At 41.6% G+C, this 13,655-nt stretch overlaps 1 protein-coding gene across 3 annotated transcripts in view; it reads left to right on the forward strand.

The window, feature by feature from the left end:
- Positions 1-13,655, forward strand: part of MET (MET proto-oncogene, receptor tyrosine kinase) — a 90,702-nt gene that overhangs the window by 42,244 nt on the left and 34,803 nt on the right. For 2 of the 3 annotated variants that reach the window (XM_075059135.1, XM_075059137.1), the window contains exons 4-8: positions 3,650-3,784; positions 5,192-5,365; positions 10,794-10,954; positions 12,152-12,254; positions 12,468-12,604. In XM_075059135.1, the coding sequence (XP_074915236.1) occupies positions 3,650-3,784; positions 5,192-5,365; positions 10,794-10,954; positions 12,152-12,254; positions 12,468-12,604 (710 nt within the window). The remainder of the gene's footprint in view (positions 1-3,649; positions 3,785-5,191; positions 5,366-10,793; positions 10,955-12,151; positions 12,255-12,467; positions 12,605-13,655) is intronic. The other variant, XM_075059136.1, reaches the window with a different exon arrangement.

Consider the following 13,655-nt stretch of genomic DNA (forward strand, 5'->3'; position numbering starts at 1 on the left):
ATGTAATAACTTCTGCTTCAAGCCTCCAACTATTTTCCATTCTGGGGATTTCCTGAGCTATTGGGTTTTGTCTGTTTAGCTCTTCCCATGTACATGTGGAGTTTCCCTTTGAATGTGTGTCCCTCTTACATTCACATCCTTTGGCAAGGAATCCCATAGGTCATCACATATTTCTAGGAAGTCTTACTCTTTTGTTTGCTTTGAACCTGACTCTCACTTTTGTCTTTTTATGGTGTTTAGTACTTTTATTAGAAGAGAGTAAATGGTCGGTCTCTACCCACTCATGATTCCGTATGCCTTTTTCATAGTGTTTCCACACCTACGCTACTCAGTCGTTGTTCATTACAGCCTTTTGATCACCTTTGTCACCCTTCTTTGAACCTTTTCCCATTTTAACGTACTCTTTTTGTCATGAGGCAACCAGAACTGCACAAAGAATTGAACGTTCAGGCAAGCCATGAATTTGTATGACATCAGGATGTCTTCTGATTTGTTCTCTAATCCTTTTCTAATAATTCCTAAGTTTTTATTTGTTTTTTTGACTGCTGCTGAGCAGTGAGATGATGTTTTCATGGAACTATCTATCATATACCGCTTTAAATTAATCGTCTTTGTTGTATTTTACCTGCCATTTTATTGCCTTGACATGCTGTCTTGTAAAGTCCTTCTGCCATCCTTCACAGTCTGTCCTCATCCTTATCACCTTGAACACCTTCAGATCACCAGAAAACTTTGTCACAGGACTGCTCAACCACTTTTCCAACTCATTTCTGAGTATGTTGAACAGTATGGATCCCAGCACAGACACCTTGCAGAACACCTCTGGCGACTTCTCACTATTGCAAGGACTGACCATCTACTGCTAATGTTTGTTTGTTCTCTTTTAGTCAATTTTTATCTCTGCAAGACCTTCCCTCTCTCCTTACTGTTTGGGTGCAGGCACATAGATATACTTTCATTTCTCTAATGCTCTGGAGAAATGCTTGGTTATTAAATTAATTATTAAAACGTAAAAAAAAACCCGAACACTCCCCCCCCCAAAAAAAACAAACAAAAAACCCCAACAAAACCAAACCAGCGCTTTATAGTCTTTGTAAAGGTAAATCCTTCTGTAGTACCGAACCATTTCCATGGTGGATGTAGCCCCTGCATGGTGCTGTGTCCATGGTAGATTAAAGTCACACTGTACGCATACCAGCCCAGTCCCAAGCAATAAAAATCAGAGGTTTCTGAGAAAGACACTGGAGTCCTAAGAAGCCTCTTCTTCCTGCTGTGGAAGCTGTCTTCAAATTGCCTTTTTCTTCAGGATTATGTTGGATAACGGTAAGATAGGATTTCAAGGACTGGGCTGAGGCGTGCAAAAACCACACAGTTATATAGACCAAAAAGAGCATTTTTGCATCTAGTATCTGTTACAGCAGTACTGTAGGCTGGTATATTAGTTCTAAGCAAACTCCAAACTTTTATTCCATAGTCCCAAATGAGTTAGGAAATGTAATTTGAGCTCCCTGTATGTCATGAGGTCAAAGGCTATTCACTTTGGCTTTGAGCAGGTGATTTGACTATCAGCCTCAGTAAAATAAAGATCAGTCAGTGTTTAAAGTACGGAATAATTTTTCCAAGATTGTAGAGATGAAATCCAAATTTTCACTTATTGCTCTGAGGTTGCAATGCAGATGTGTTTAAAGGGTTAACATTGTGGCTCAATCAGAAAGAATGCTTGGCAATAAGAGGAAGCCTGGATTAATGATAGAAAAGAATTCTTAGCATTTTATAGCAGTGGGTATTCGAGATGAGACATGGCTAATGATCAACTAAAAAGGTATTTGCAGCTGTGGTGCTACCTCTCCCCATAATGCCAACATTAATCAAGCTTTTTCATGCAGCTTTGCAGTCCATTCTATTTTTCATTGTCCTGAATATAAAAACAGAGCTCATGCCCTAATACACTGAGTCAGAGACCATACTTCTGTGTCACTGAAAATGATCAGACCTTATTGATTTCTAAAAGCTGCACTTTCTGTAGTGTGAAACAAACCCATAGCAAAGTCTTTAACAAAGCCAGTTTCATTTTAAAGGGAAAAAACCCACTCTTGTAACCCCAAGCTGTAAATACCTCTGGGACGTGAAACACTTATTGCCATGAATTAACTGCTCATATATTTTATTTAAGTCTTGAATTACAACAAAACATCAGCTGTAATTACAGCATCTCTAAGTCTAGTTTTGGAGTCAGCCATCTTGTTGAAAGACCTTGGCAGTGCAAAAAGCCAGTGAAATCGTGTAAGTCAATGTCCTAGCTGTTCTGATGCTGCCTTCAGAGTCAGAAGAAAAGCTTCATTATAGTGAAAAATTAAACATTTGACATACAAGTTATTTCCAGAATGGCTTCAATCTTTTTAAATAATGAACCCCATTGAATATCAACTTCTCAGCAAATGTTGATTATCTAAATTCCTTAAGTAAACTACACATGATGCAGCTTTTGAAACATGATCTTCCCTCATGTAAACAATCCGCTGCCTTTGTTGCCTGATGCTATCACATTTGGGTGCACATCCTTGTGGATTGCAGGCCCAAGCCTATAAAATCTTGCTATCGAATATCCACCCCAATCTGCAGATGCTTTATGCCTCTGCTTAACAGCCATGACTCATCCCATTAAAGTCAACAAAGTTACAGTAGTAAAGTTAAGCGTGTGTTTGCAGGAATAGGCCCAAATTCTCAGAAGTATTTAGGTAACTCAAGATGCAGAGAGATGACTAGTGGGGGAATTTCATACTGGTGTGACTAATCTCCCTAAGATCTCCTAAAATCAAGAGAGAGACCGGGGCGGGGGGGGGGGGGGGCTCTTGCAAAGGGGCTTCAGGACAACTAAATTAGGCTCCTGTTTTGGAGCATCTTCCAAAGAAGTCTCCAGCTCTCCCTGTCCTTTAAAAGGTGCTTTGAGTGCTCTGTCCTGGACACCCAGCTCCCGCAGAAATCGGCAGGAGCCAGACCTCAAGGTGCTCAGCCACCTCTTGCAGGGAGCTTGTCTGCGGCCATAGCCGCCTCACCAGCTCTGGGAATCGAGCGCCGTGTACTTGGGGTTGTTCTGTAGCGCTGCTCACAGCGACGACCTGTGCCTGCCATAGCTTTGCACTCTAATGGCCCCATGTGCATCAAGACCAGATACTGTTGACACAGGGTAAAGTTTACTTTTCAAACTGAAGGGCCAAAGTGAAAATAAATGGAAATATCTTCGACTTTTGAAGGCCTGGAGTTTTAAGATTCTTTTAAACAGACGATGTAAATAAAATTCTTCTTTCTTAAATGTACAGGGCTGACTAAATGACCCATCTCCATTTTTTGCGGTTGATTTATAAATACCTGAAATTAAAGGACTAGAAAACATGCAATAACTCCTTCATATTTTAATAAATACGATGTATTTTGAGGATCCTCCAACAGCCATAATTTTGCTGTGTTAAATAAAGTAGATTTTATAGCGCTTTAATCAGATCATGATGGAACATTATGCAAAATATTATGCAATGTAATGCAAAGTAATTAATGCAAGCAGAGAAGTGGTAGGAATGTGAGACCGCTGAGCAGCATGCATTTGTGTCACACACTGCCTGCTGATTTTCCCAATTTCTTTCTTTCTTAGATAGTCGTTTCCCGTTCAGAACTCACAGCTCCACATGTCAGCTTTCAGCTAGACTCCCACCCCGTCTCTCCCCAAGTTGTTGTCGAGAATTCATTAGCAGATGATGGCTATACCCTGGTAGTGACTGGGAAAAAGGTGAGTGGTTCATAATCTGCTCCTTCTGTGCACTGTGTAAACCTGCTTCAGAGCAGCAACTTTCAGTAAGAGCAACTATTCACACTGCTGCTTTATGCTCTGCATCCTCCCAGCCTTGCCATTCCCTTGGGAACATTGGAGGGGCAAGTTTCCTCCAAGATTTCCCCCCCACACACACTAAACAAACCGACAACCTAATATTGAGAAATGTTTAAATAATGTAAGAGCTGTGATATAAACCAACAAAAGCCAGGAAATGCAAATTTTAAGGCTGAAACCCTGTCCTTAATTCAAGTGTTTGCAAAGAAAAAACACACAATGGCTTAAGAAAAGAATGGTGCTCACAGTTTCCTGGCTTTTGTTGGTTTCTGTCATAACATTATAACTTTCTAAGGAGGGTTGTGTGTGCAAGAGTTACATGGGTGTGTTTAAAATTGGGAGTCAGTGTTCACGGTAAGGCTTGAAAATTAGTTTAGCATGTAGTCTACAAGGGGTTAATAAAAGATGAAGAGCTGTCATAAATATGCTGTTGTCATAAGTAGATATGCATTGTAGAATAGGTTTAAAACATCAGCAGATAATATTACAGATAATCCTAAAGCATAATCGTAAGCAATAATTTGACCCCTTGATTCCATAAGAATTTACAGAAATACATCAGCCATTAGTAAAGATGGTTATTAATCATTTACTAGAAATGTATGAGATATTTATAAGAGTAATCTTCAAGAAAATGTCCAAAATAAGTTTAAGAAAGGTACTGAAGTGTAAAGAAGTATGATGTACTTATATAGTAATGTAATTATATACTAATTTTGATATTTTGACGGAAAATAATTCTTATATATTTAGAGTGACTATTACCGTAACTATCCTGATATTTTAAACAATATAAATTTTAATTCATGTTTTACTTATAGTATAGGTTTTTTGACGATAGATGTTAAAAAACAAGTACTTGGGCCGTCACATGCTCTAAGTGTGTCACAGATACTAATACAGCCTCGCCAAAGTTGAAATAGCCATCATGCCTATTTTTACAAACGTATGAACTAAGACATACTGAGATACACTGTTTTTTCCAAGAACTAGTGCAGAATTGGGAGGAGCGCACTGCTGTTTTCTTTTTCCATCAGCAAAAAATGCTATCTTGCTGTAAACACCAGATGCTGGTAGTAACTGTATATAACATTAAGATGCCTTTAGGGTTTCTCCCAAGCGAATTTAAAATCATGTCAGTTAAATTACTTATAAGATCCTATAATTACTGAGCTAAAGAGAAGCCGAACCGCGGCTTGCACGTCTGAAACCTGAGCAGCGCCAGAGCGCGTTGCATAAATAGAGACTCTCCTTGCCGCTGACTGTATGTATTAAAAGGGTCTGCGCATCGTGTCTTTCCGTCGACAGATAACGAAGATCCCGCTGAAGGGGCCGGGCTGCCATCACTTCAGGTCCTGCAGCCGGTGCCTGCTGGCCCCTCCTTTCATGGAGTGCGGCTGGTGCAGCCGGCAGTGCCTCAGGTCTCCCGAGTGCCCCGGCGGCACCTGGACCCAGGAGACCTGCTTGCCTAGGGTTTATGAGGTAAAACAGTGGGTTTCTCCTATTTATCTCTGAGGGGAGAACGCCGTCTGCGCTCTGCGGACGTTTTCTGTTTATTTGTATGCAGCTATGATAAATGAAGCGTCTGCTCTCCTCGACCTCCCCTCGGCCTCAGTGTCCGTAAAGCCTCTGGCTGGATGCACGTGCTCTCCCCGAAGGCGGCGGGCTGAGGCGCTGACGGCGGACGGGTCCGTCTGCTCGCCTCTCCTCTCAACGGGAGAGCCTCGGCCCTGCAGAGCACCCGTGGCGGGGAAACAACAGGGGGCTGAGCCAGCCCGGCAGGTGTCTGGCGGGAAAGGCCGGTCACGAAAGGGAGCACCCTTCCTCTCAGGCCCCTCTCGAAGCGGGGAGGTGCGGAAAGCCCTTCCCGCCCACAGCCGCCACAGCCTGACCCGGCGCGGGAGGCCCCCGGCCCCCGCTCCTCAAAAGTCCCTCTCTTCCCTACCTAAGCTCTGCGACAGAGCTGTCGACCAAAACACCACCCCGGGGGGAGATGTTTTTTCCCCCGATATCCCCCCAGCCAGCTCCTTGTTCCCATGGGCCCACTCGCCGAGCCGGTAGCTGCACCCTTCCCCGGGGCAGGGGACAGCCAGAGGCCAGAGACCATCAGGGGTGTGCGAGGAGGAAAACCGCACGGACGAGGAGAGAGCCGCGTTCCTGTTTTAATTTAGCTATGGTTAATGCAGGGTTCGTACTGGCCGGCTGTAGGTGTAACCGGATCGTCCCGTGTGAAGTGTGACATGGCTGTGAAGGCGGAGGTTTATAGGGCAGTTAACGGACTAGAAAACTGAGGGAAGGACAAGCATAAAACTTTCTGGTAGCGCCTATACCCACCTGCTTTTGTTAGTGCATTTAAACTACGCCATGTAGTTAAAAACCCATTTTCCTTTATGGGCATACAGCCCATAAACAAGATGAAAATTCAACATGCTAAACTCTCAGAGAGAAAGGGAGGCAAAAGGGGTTTTTAATTAAACACTATGTTTCTTTCAGCCGGGCAGATGATTTCATGTGCAACAACTCTTTCAACGCCACACAGGCAAATCTGCTAATAATCTAGAAACAAATCTAGAAACACATGTTTACAGTGGGGTTTTTTTCTTTTCCATCTTCACCTTTCTGATACAAAATTTAGGACTAACACAGGCAAAATTCAATGAACAAACAATGAAGCATTATAGGAATCAAAACCAAAATGGATGGAAAGGGTGTGTGTGTGTGTTTGCCTTGCCTTCTATTGCCATTTACCTTTGGGCAAAGGAGATGTAAAAAAATTGCTAATGCAGAATGTGAATAGTTTACTTCTGCTTTATACAAGAACACGTTTATTTCAAAAAGGCTGTATTAGATGATCAAACAGTCCTTTCGGGCCTTGGTTTGTATGAGACTATGAATCACCGATTCAAAGGGATGCACTGAGAATTAGTCCTGCTACTTTTTTATATACCTCTGGAGGCCCAAGCTACTCACCTGTCCTGCAGAGCTTGTTTTCCTTCCTAGCGCTCAAGCACAAGTAGCATCCCTTAATGTTTTTTTCTTGGCAAAACTCTCCAGCGGTGGCTGTATGTTGCCATGCCTCCAAAAAGATTTCTAAGGCTCTGAACTGCTTGGTTTCTGATTTTCGGAGGTGCTGAGGTCATATAGCCCTGTTTAATTTCAATTATGAGTGCGTGCACTCAGCAGTTTAAGAACCAAGCGCCGGGAGCCCACGCAGAGATGCTTAGGCCGAGAGGGGCGTCCCCAAGGCCACGTTCAGCCCCTCTGAAGTGGGTGGGAGGACTCATCCAGGGGAGCGCGCCTTGGACGTGGGGCAGTGGGAGGATGCGTGGGGCTGGCCGGGTGCTCCCCTTCCCCATGTCGCTCAGCCCTGCCTGCTCAGCACAAGCCCAGTCTACCTCTGTAATGAATATGGATCTGTGGCACTGATGGATCTTAAAGTGAATCTCGAATTACAGCGTGCCCGCGTTGGTAGGAGTTGCTTCTAGAAGGCTTGTAAGGAAAAAAATGCAGCTGAGTACTTAAATCCCTTTGGATTGCTAGCTGTTAAGACAGATTTCATGCTCTACTGGACCATGACATTTAACATGATTACTGAAAAAAATATAAAACAGATTATTCATCATCTTCTGATCTGTCTTTAAACCCATATGCATAAAATAGGAGAAACAAGCTTGTTTTGTTCCTAGCAAACAGAGGATGACCTGCTTTGCGCAGCATCTGAAATTCAGCCCGAACCTCCCCCTAATACTTTGCAGTTTCAGAGGGACAGATTGCTTGAGATATGCCATACGATCACTTTAACCTGAGGGGAACAGAGAGCTTCTCTGAGGATCTGGTACAGGGGATGTTAGCTAGCTAAGCCTTCAGCAGAGTTTTCCCAGGTTATTACGCAGAGTAGTGCACGATGGAAAAAAAAAAACCCAGAGATTTTCCTCTCAGGAGGGATGGCAGAGAAGAAACCCAGCGTTTTGCCATGGCGTCCTGTAGATCCTTTGTCTCTCTGCCCTGCTTTAAGCACTTTTCCTTGGAGCTGTGGGTACCGGGGAGCAGCCCCACACCCCATCCCTGCGGGGAGCACAGGGCTCCAGCTCTGCCCGAGCATCCCCCTGCTACAGACAGCACAGCAGGGCTGGCACCAGGACACGTCCCCACCACAGCCCGGCTCCCATCCCACACATCAGCACCGTACCCCGCTCCCATCCACCGCCTCTGCCAACAACGAGGCGTATTTTGTCAGCCTGGACAAGCAGTGCTAGAGGAAAGCTGGGGGACTCGAGGGAGTCTCCTGGGAGATGACTTGGTGCTGGAACAAATTGCAGGCATCTGCGTGCGGCATTCAGGTCATGCTGAAAGGTGAATGGCGTAAAAGAAGAAATAAATTGGTCTCCCTTTTGATTCTTTGTTGTGGTTAAAAACCTGACATGGTTTGTTGTTGTTTTTAAAGTGAGTCATTTTAGCTGGCTTTTGTCTTAGATGTATCAAGAACATCAGGCCTTCTGCTGCCTGTTTAGGTTGGAGGTTTTGCTGGAAATTTCACATGTGGTCTGTACATGTTCTTGCCTCTTAATTAAAATGAATGAGCTGTTGAAACTTTAATAAATAGATACTTTCTTCCAACGATTTATAAAATATGTGAGTGGATATTAGCATAATGGCTGTCAACATAAACAAAAGGAAAACACAATGCTTTGAATTTTTCCAAAAAGAAAAAGAGACGTTAACTTTCTCTCCCTTAACCCAAAGTCCAGAGAGCAGCAGGGACAAGCAGAATGGCAGGCCTTGCAGCAGGACTAGCTCCATGTTATCAGTGGAGTTTCCTTTCCATAGAGAACTTTTGAATCCTGAATTTCATAGCATTTATGACTGATTTAGGTTTTGCTTACTTTCTGTTACTACCTGTGCAATATAAGCACACAGAAGATGCCGACGTATACCTCAGTTCAAAGTCCAGGAGGTTCGCTATTCATTCCTGTTGACTGTCTCAAGAACAAGTCTGGGAAACCAATTGACTTTCAGAGGTTTCATCATACAGAACAAGTGGAACAAAAATAAAGACACGAAAAAAACCACTCTGGGGGAATTTCTGCAGAACTTAAATACAGACGTTTAAGATATGGTTTATTTTTTGCTATCTACTTAGATGTCTTGCCTCCTAAATTTGCTGGCAGAATGTAGTAAATACTTTTACTCTCCCTCAATTAAGGCACATGGGCTGCTATCACAAGTCTCTTTTGGCAGATAAGATCGCTCAAAACCAGTTAAGTGCCTTCGTTTTTTATTCTGTATGGCTTTGTCAAGCCTGATTTTAACGCCCTTATTTTGCTCACTTATGGATCACATTTCAAACTCTTCAAATGCCACATGTCAATGCATTATTGTACAAAACATCGAGACATCCTGTACCCCCACAGAGCAGTTTCAGTTTCTGCTAGGGTTTTGTTACTTCAAAAATAGATAATGTGCTGAGATATTAAGTAGAGTGGAACACTAGGATCTGAAGTCAATCCAGATTTCGAAGACAAAAACCAAAGAAATAAGGGAAAGTTAAACTTGGGAATAACACAGACTCCACAGGGTACAGTACTGTTCCACGCTCTTAGCTGCAGTGTTGTGTGTCGGGGCTGTGCAAGCATCACTCCTTTTTTATGGGATTTGTGCAAAGGTACTGTTCCTGCATAGGTTCCCTCTTCTTTGCTCATTGAGAGCTGATTCAAAGCTCATTAAAATAGGAAAGATTCCTACTGGCTTCAGTGCATTTTAGATCAGACTCTTTGTCTGGTTTCTAATGGGGGCAGTAAATTTACCCATATAGAATATATGGTATAATTCTTTTGAAGTATTCTTCAGCTGCCTTTCTATCTACAATAGTTCATTTGTGAGAGTCTTGAAGTATAGCTACAAGAGAGTTGAAAAGAAATGCGCTGTCTTACTGGATTTCCAGATGAAATAATAGCCAAGCATCTCTCAAACACTTTCCTTTCAGCTTGAAAATTAAGTCGGGTCCTTTGAAAGGCACAGCTGTGTTGCATTTTAGGGGCAAAATTACTATCACTAAAGCATTAAGTCTAAGACATTTAGGCATTATGACCGCAAGCATAAATTTAGTCTTTCATTCTTTGTTGTTTGTCCAGTGGTACTGGTAAGTTTGCAAAATTATGCAGTATTGTTAAAAGTCCCCATAAACCCTGAACCAATGTCTTTTTTTTTTTTTTTTTTTTTTTTTTACAGGCAGTACTGACCAGTACTTTTACTGAGTTTTGTAAGACTTCTATAGTGTTCCTACATTTTTCCCACCATTGTTATATTTTACAGGACAATTTACAATATACAGAAAAAAAAGCATTTCCTTTGTAGATTGTCTCTGTGTTTCTGAGGGGTAGTTTATTTTTAACTCGGAATTAGAGGTGACCAAATGTAAAAGATTTAAGGAAAGAATAGCAGAAGTCACGTTAACTTTATCACAGCCAATGCAATATCGGATTATGGTGTCTTTGAAGCTACTTCACTCTGAACCTGACTTTCATCAAGCTGACAAAAAATGGTCATTTGGGGGCTCTTTTGTGTTCAGCATTCAGCTTCTAACAAAATAAGTACATTGTATGTTTAACATGCCAGAAATAAGATGTGAAAGACAAGAACGGCAGGATTTAAAAGACTGTTACAATGCACAGCTTGTTCAGTGCCCCTAAACACTATCCCTCAAAGCTTTCTAGTATAGGTTTTGTTATTTATTGCTACTGTCAGAGAAAGCTCATAATGTGACAAATGAAAGGTGAAGAACAATTAAGATGAATGGTAGAACATAGTCTACCAGAAGAAATGCTTTTCTAAAATTATTCCTTTGCACATTCTTTAACTCCATTTGAAGTTCAAGAAACCTGATGTCACTAACACAGTATTTTTTTAACAGATTCTCCCAAGCAGCGCTCCCTTAGAGGGCGGGACAAAACTGACACTGTGTGGATGGGACTTTGGATTCAGCAAAAATAGTAGATTTGAATTAAAAAATACAGTAGTCCATATCGGAGGACAAATTTGTGCTCTGGAAGCAAAATCTAGCAACAAAAACAAGTAAGAAACCTAAAATAATTTCCTTTTATACAGATGTTCTTTCTGTGGTATGGATTTTTTAACGGTATAAACATTCACTCTATAAGTGTCATCTCCAATTCTGAAATTTCAAACAGGAAACAATCCCTTGGTTTGATAAGCTCCCCAAGAAAAAAGTGCTTGAAAAGGAGATCAAATAAATCTAGTTAATGCTGATAGCTCCTGCAGCAGCTTTTTCTGGTTTGTCTGAGAAATGCTGTTCAACATCTGTGGGAGCTGGCAAGATCGAAACTATTCAAAGGTTTGAAAAGGGGACAGGTTCCTTTCGCCAGGATCCTGCCAGGCTCAGTTATGTCACCTCCGTCTTCCTGATCTGTGGAGCTGCTGGAGAGAAGTGCGAGAAGATGCAGGTATTTTGTCATCCAGAGGCTTATGACCCTCAGCTGCACCTCTCCTCCTCCTCCTCAGAAATAAGTATTTGAGACAGTGGGATAATGGCTTAACTTTAAGGCAGAGGTTATTCTGGTTGTCATCTTGAAGAAATAGGAAGTTCAATGAATATCCTCTCTCAGTTCAAAGCATATGACTATCTACTACCAAAGCAATGTGCAAATCATGGCATGGCTTCCCTATTCATATATATAGCAGCAAAAAGGTCACCCTCCAGAAGTATTGAGCGCTCTCCTAACTGCTATTCTGAACAGTCTTAATGCAAACAAAATGATTTAAGGAGACTAGCTCATATATGAGACTGTGGAAATGTAATGTAATACATTGACACATGCTGGCACAAAAGTTCGAATTTAATTTTTGGTAATATTTAAATTTATACAACAAATTTGTGTATATGATGCATTTTTTTCTAATCCTGTTGTCTGCCAAAATCTGGCACTAAATGAAAATTCCAAAAACCAACTCAGCCATTGAATGGGAGGTATTTGTTTTCTCTAGCATACTCCTTTTTTTCTGAAATGTATTTGATACACTAAAATTATTTTCTCTGGCCAAGTATAAACACCACAGTGTTTGTATTTAGTATTAAAGAAGATGACCACAGTTCTTTTAGCTGTTATTTCTGAAATGTCCCTGACACACATAGATTGATGATTTGTTTAGTATGGATCCTCCATTATTATGAGTTTGAAGTCGTTCTATTTTAATATAAAAAATCAAGCCAGAAAAAAAATGTAATCCCATCTTTTTCCTTGTTTTCCAAAGGCTGGAATGCACAGTTCCTGCTGCAAAAAATCCAAGTTTTAATATATCCAGTAGTGTTTCTGTTGGGCATGGCAAAACACTATTCAATACATTTTCGTACGTGGTAAGCACTATGATTAAAACTTTATTGTCAAAATTAACTTCAATATTAACTGGAAGGAGACTCATCATGAGTCCAGTCCAGTATGGTAATTCTGTATTACTGTTTGCTTTATTATTACATCATGGAAATGGTAATAAATGTTTTAAGATTTTTCCTCTTCACATTTTGAAAATAATTTAACAATCCACTGTTCTTATTTTTACCCCACCTCAGAATCCTGTAATAACAAGTATCTCTCCCACCTATGGCCCCAAATCTGGAGGAACATTGCTAACTGTAGCTGGAAAATACCTAAACAGTGGAAAATCCAGAAGTATTTTTGTTGGTGAGAAACCATGCACCTTGAAAAGGTAATGTACTTACTAAAAAGTGATGCCTTTAATATTGAAAAGGCTTGATGAAAATGTCTTGGGCTAAAAAAACCGCATGCGTGCATTGCTTTCCTCTCCTCATGTTACATATTGGAGAATTGATACTGCAATAAGCGTGCAGTTCTGGATTACATCCTCAATTTAGGATGTCTGAAAGTTTCCTAGAAGGGACTACAGTTCCCGAGAAGACTTGTTTTTTCTGTAATGCCTTCATTAACCTCATTAAAAGGTTGCATAGAGAAGTAGCAAATCAGCACCTAATGGACTAGAAACTGCCCATTTCCCATCATTTCTGTCACCCCGACTCCCACACACTCAGCCCTCTCTCTCTTGTATTAGCAAGAGCTGCTGTTCATCCAGCAGCTCCCAGTGAGTGTCCAGTGGGTGCGGGTTACCATTTCCTACTGGTTTGTTTGGTGGAAACCTGACCAGTGTGGGAATGTGTATCCCATGCAGAGGAGCAGCTATTTCTGCGCTACTATCAGTGAACAGCCTCCAAACCAGAGGCAGCATCAGTTTGGGACTTTTCCTGGTATATATAAAATTGTTTTGTGGATTAAGACAGAATTTCTTGTGGCTCTGTACTGGATCCAGTAGGACCTCGGTCAAGAATCTTTGACACACTCTGTGTGGAAATGCCTTGAATCCCAGCTTAATATAAATGTTAAATACCAAGCACGGATTCTCTGCCATGGGCAGACAAGCATTCTGAATTTGGTAGCCATTATACCATGGCACAAATCCTGCTTGGTCCTGTTTTCAGATACAGCAGGGTGGCTCCAGAATTGTCATCTCTGCAGCCAAGGGCAGAATCTGGCCCCACTGTGTTCCAGGAACAGGATGTCCCACAATTCCTCTGAATTTTGAGTCTCTCCTAATGATTATGGAAAGTTGTAGTGGAGAAACATCACACTTGCAGAGAACGTGGGGAAGCGGTAGCCTATTAGTTAATGTCAGACTCAGAGTCAGGACAGCTAAATTTTATTCTTTGCTGCTAAATGATGTATTGTATGCTTTTGATCAAATCAGC

Source organism: Buteo buteo, chromosome 28 (assembly GCF_964188355.1).
Source record: "Buteo buteo chromosome 28, bButBut1.hap1.1, whole genome shotgun sequence".
Lineage (NCBI taxonomy): Eukaryota > Metazoa > Chordata > Aves > Accipitriformes > Accipitridae > Buteo > Buteo buteo.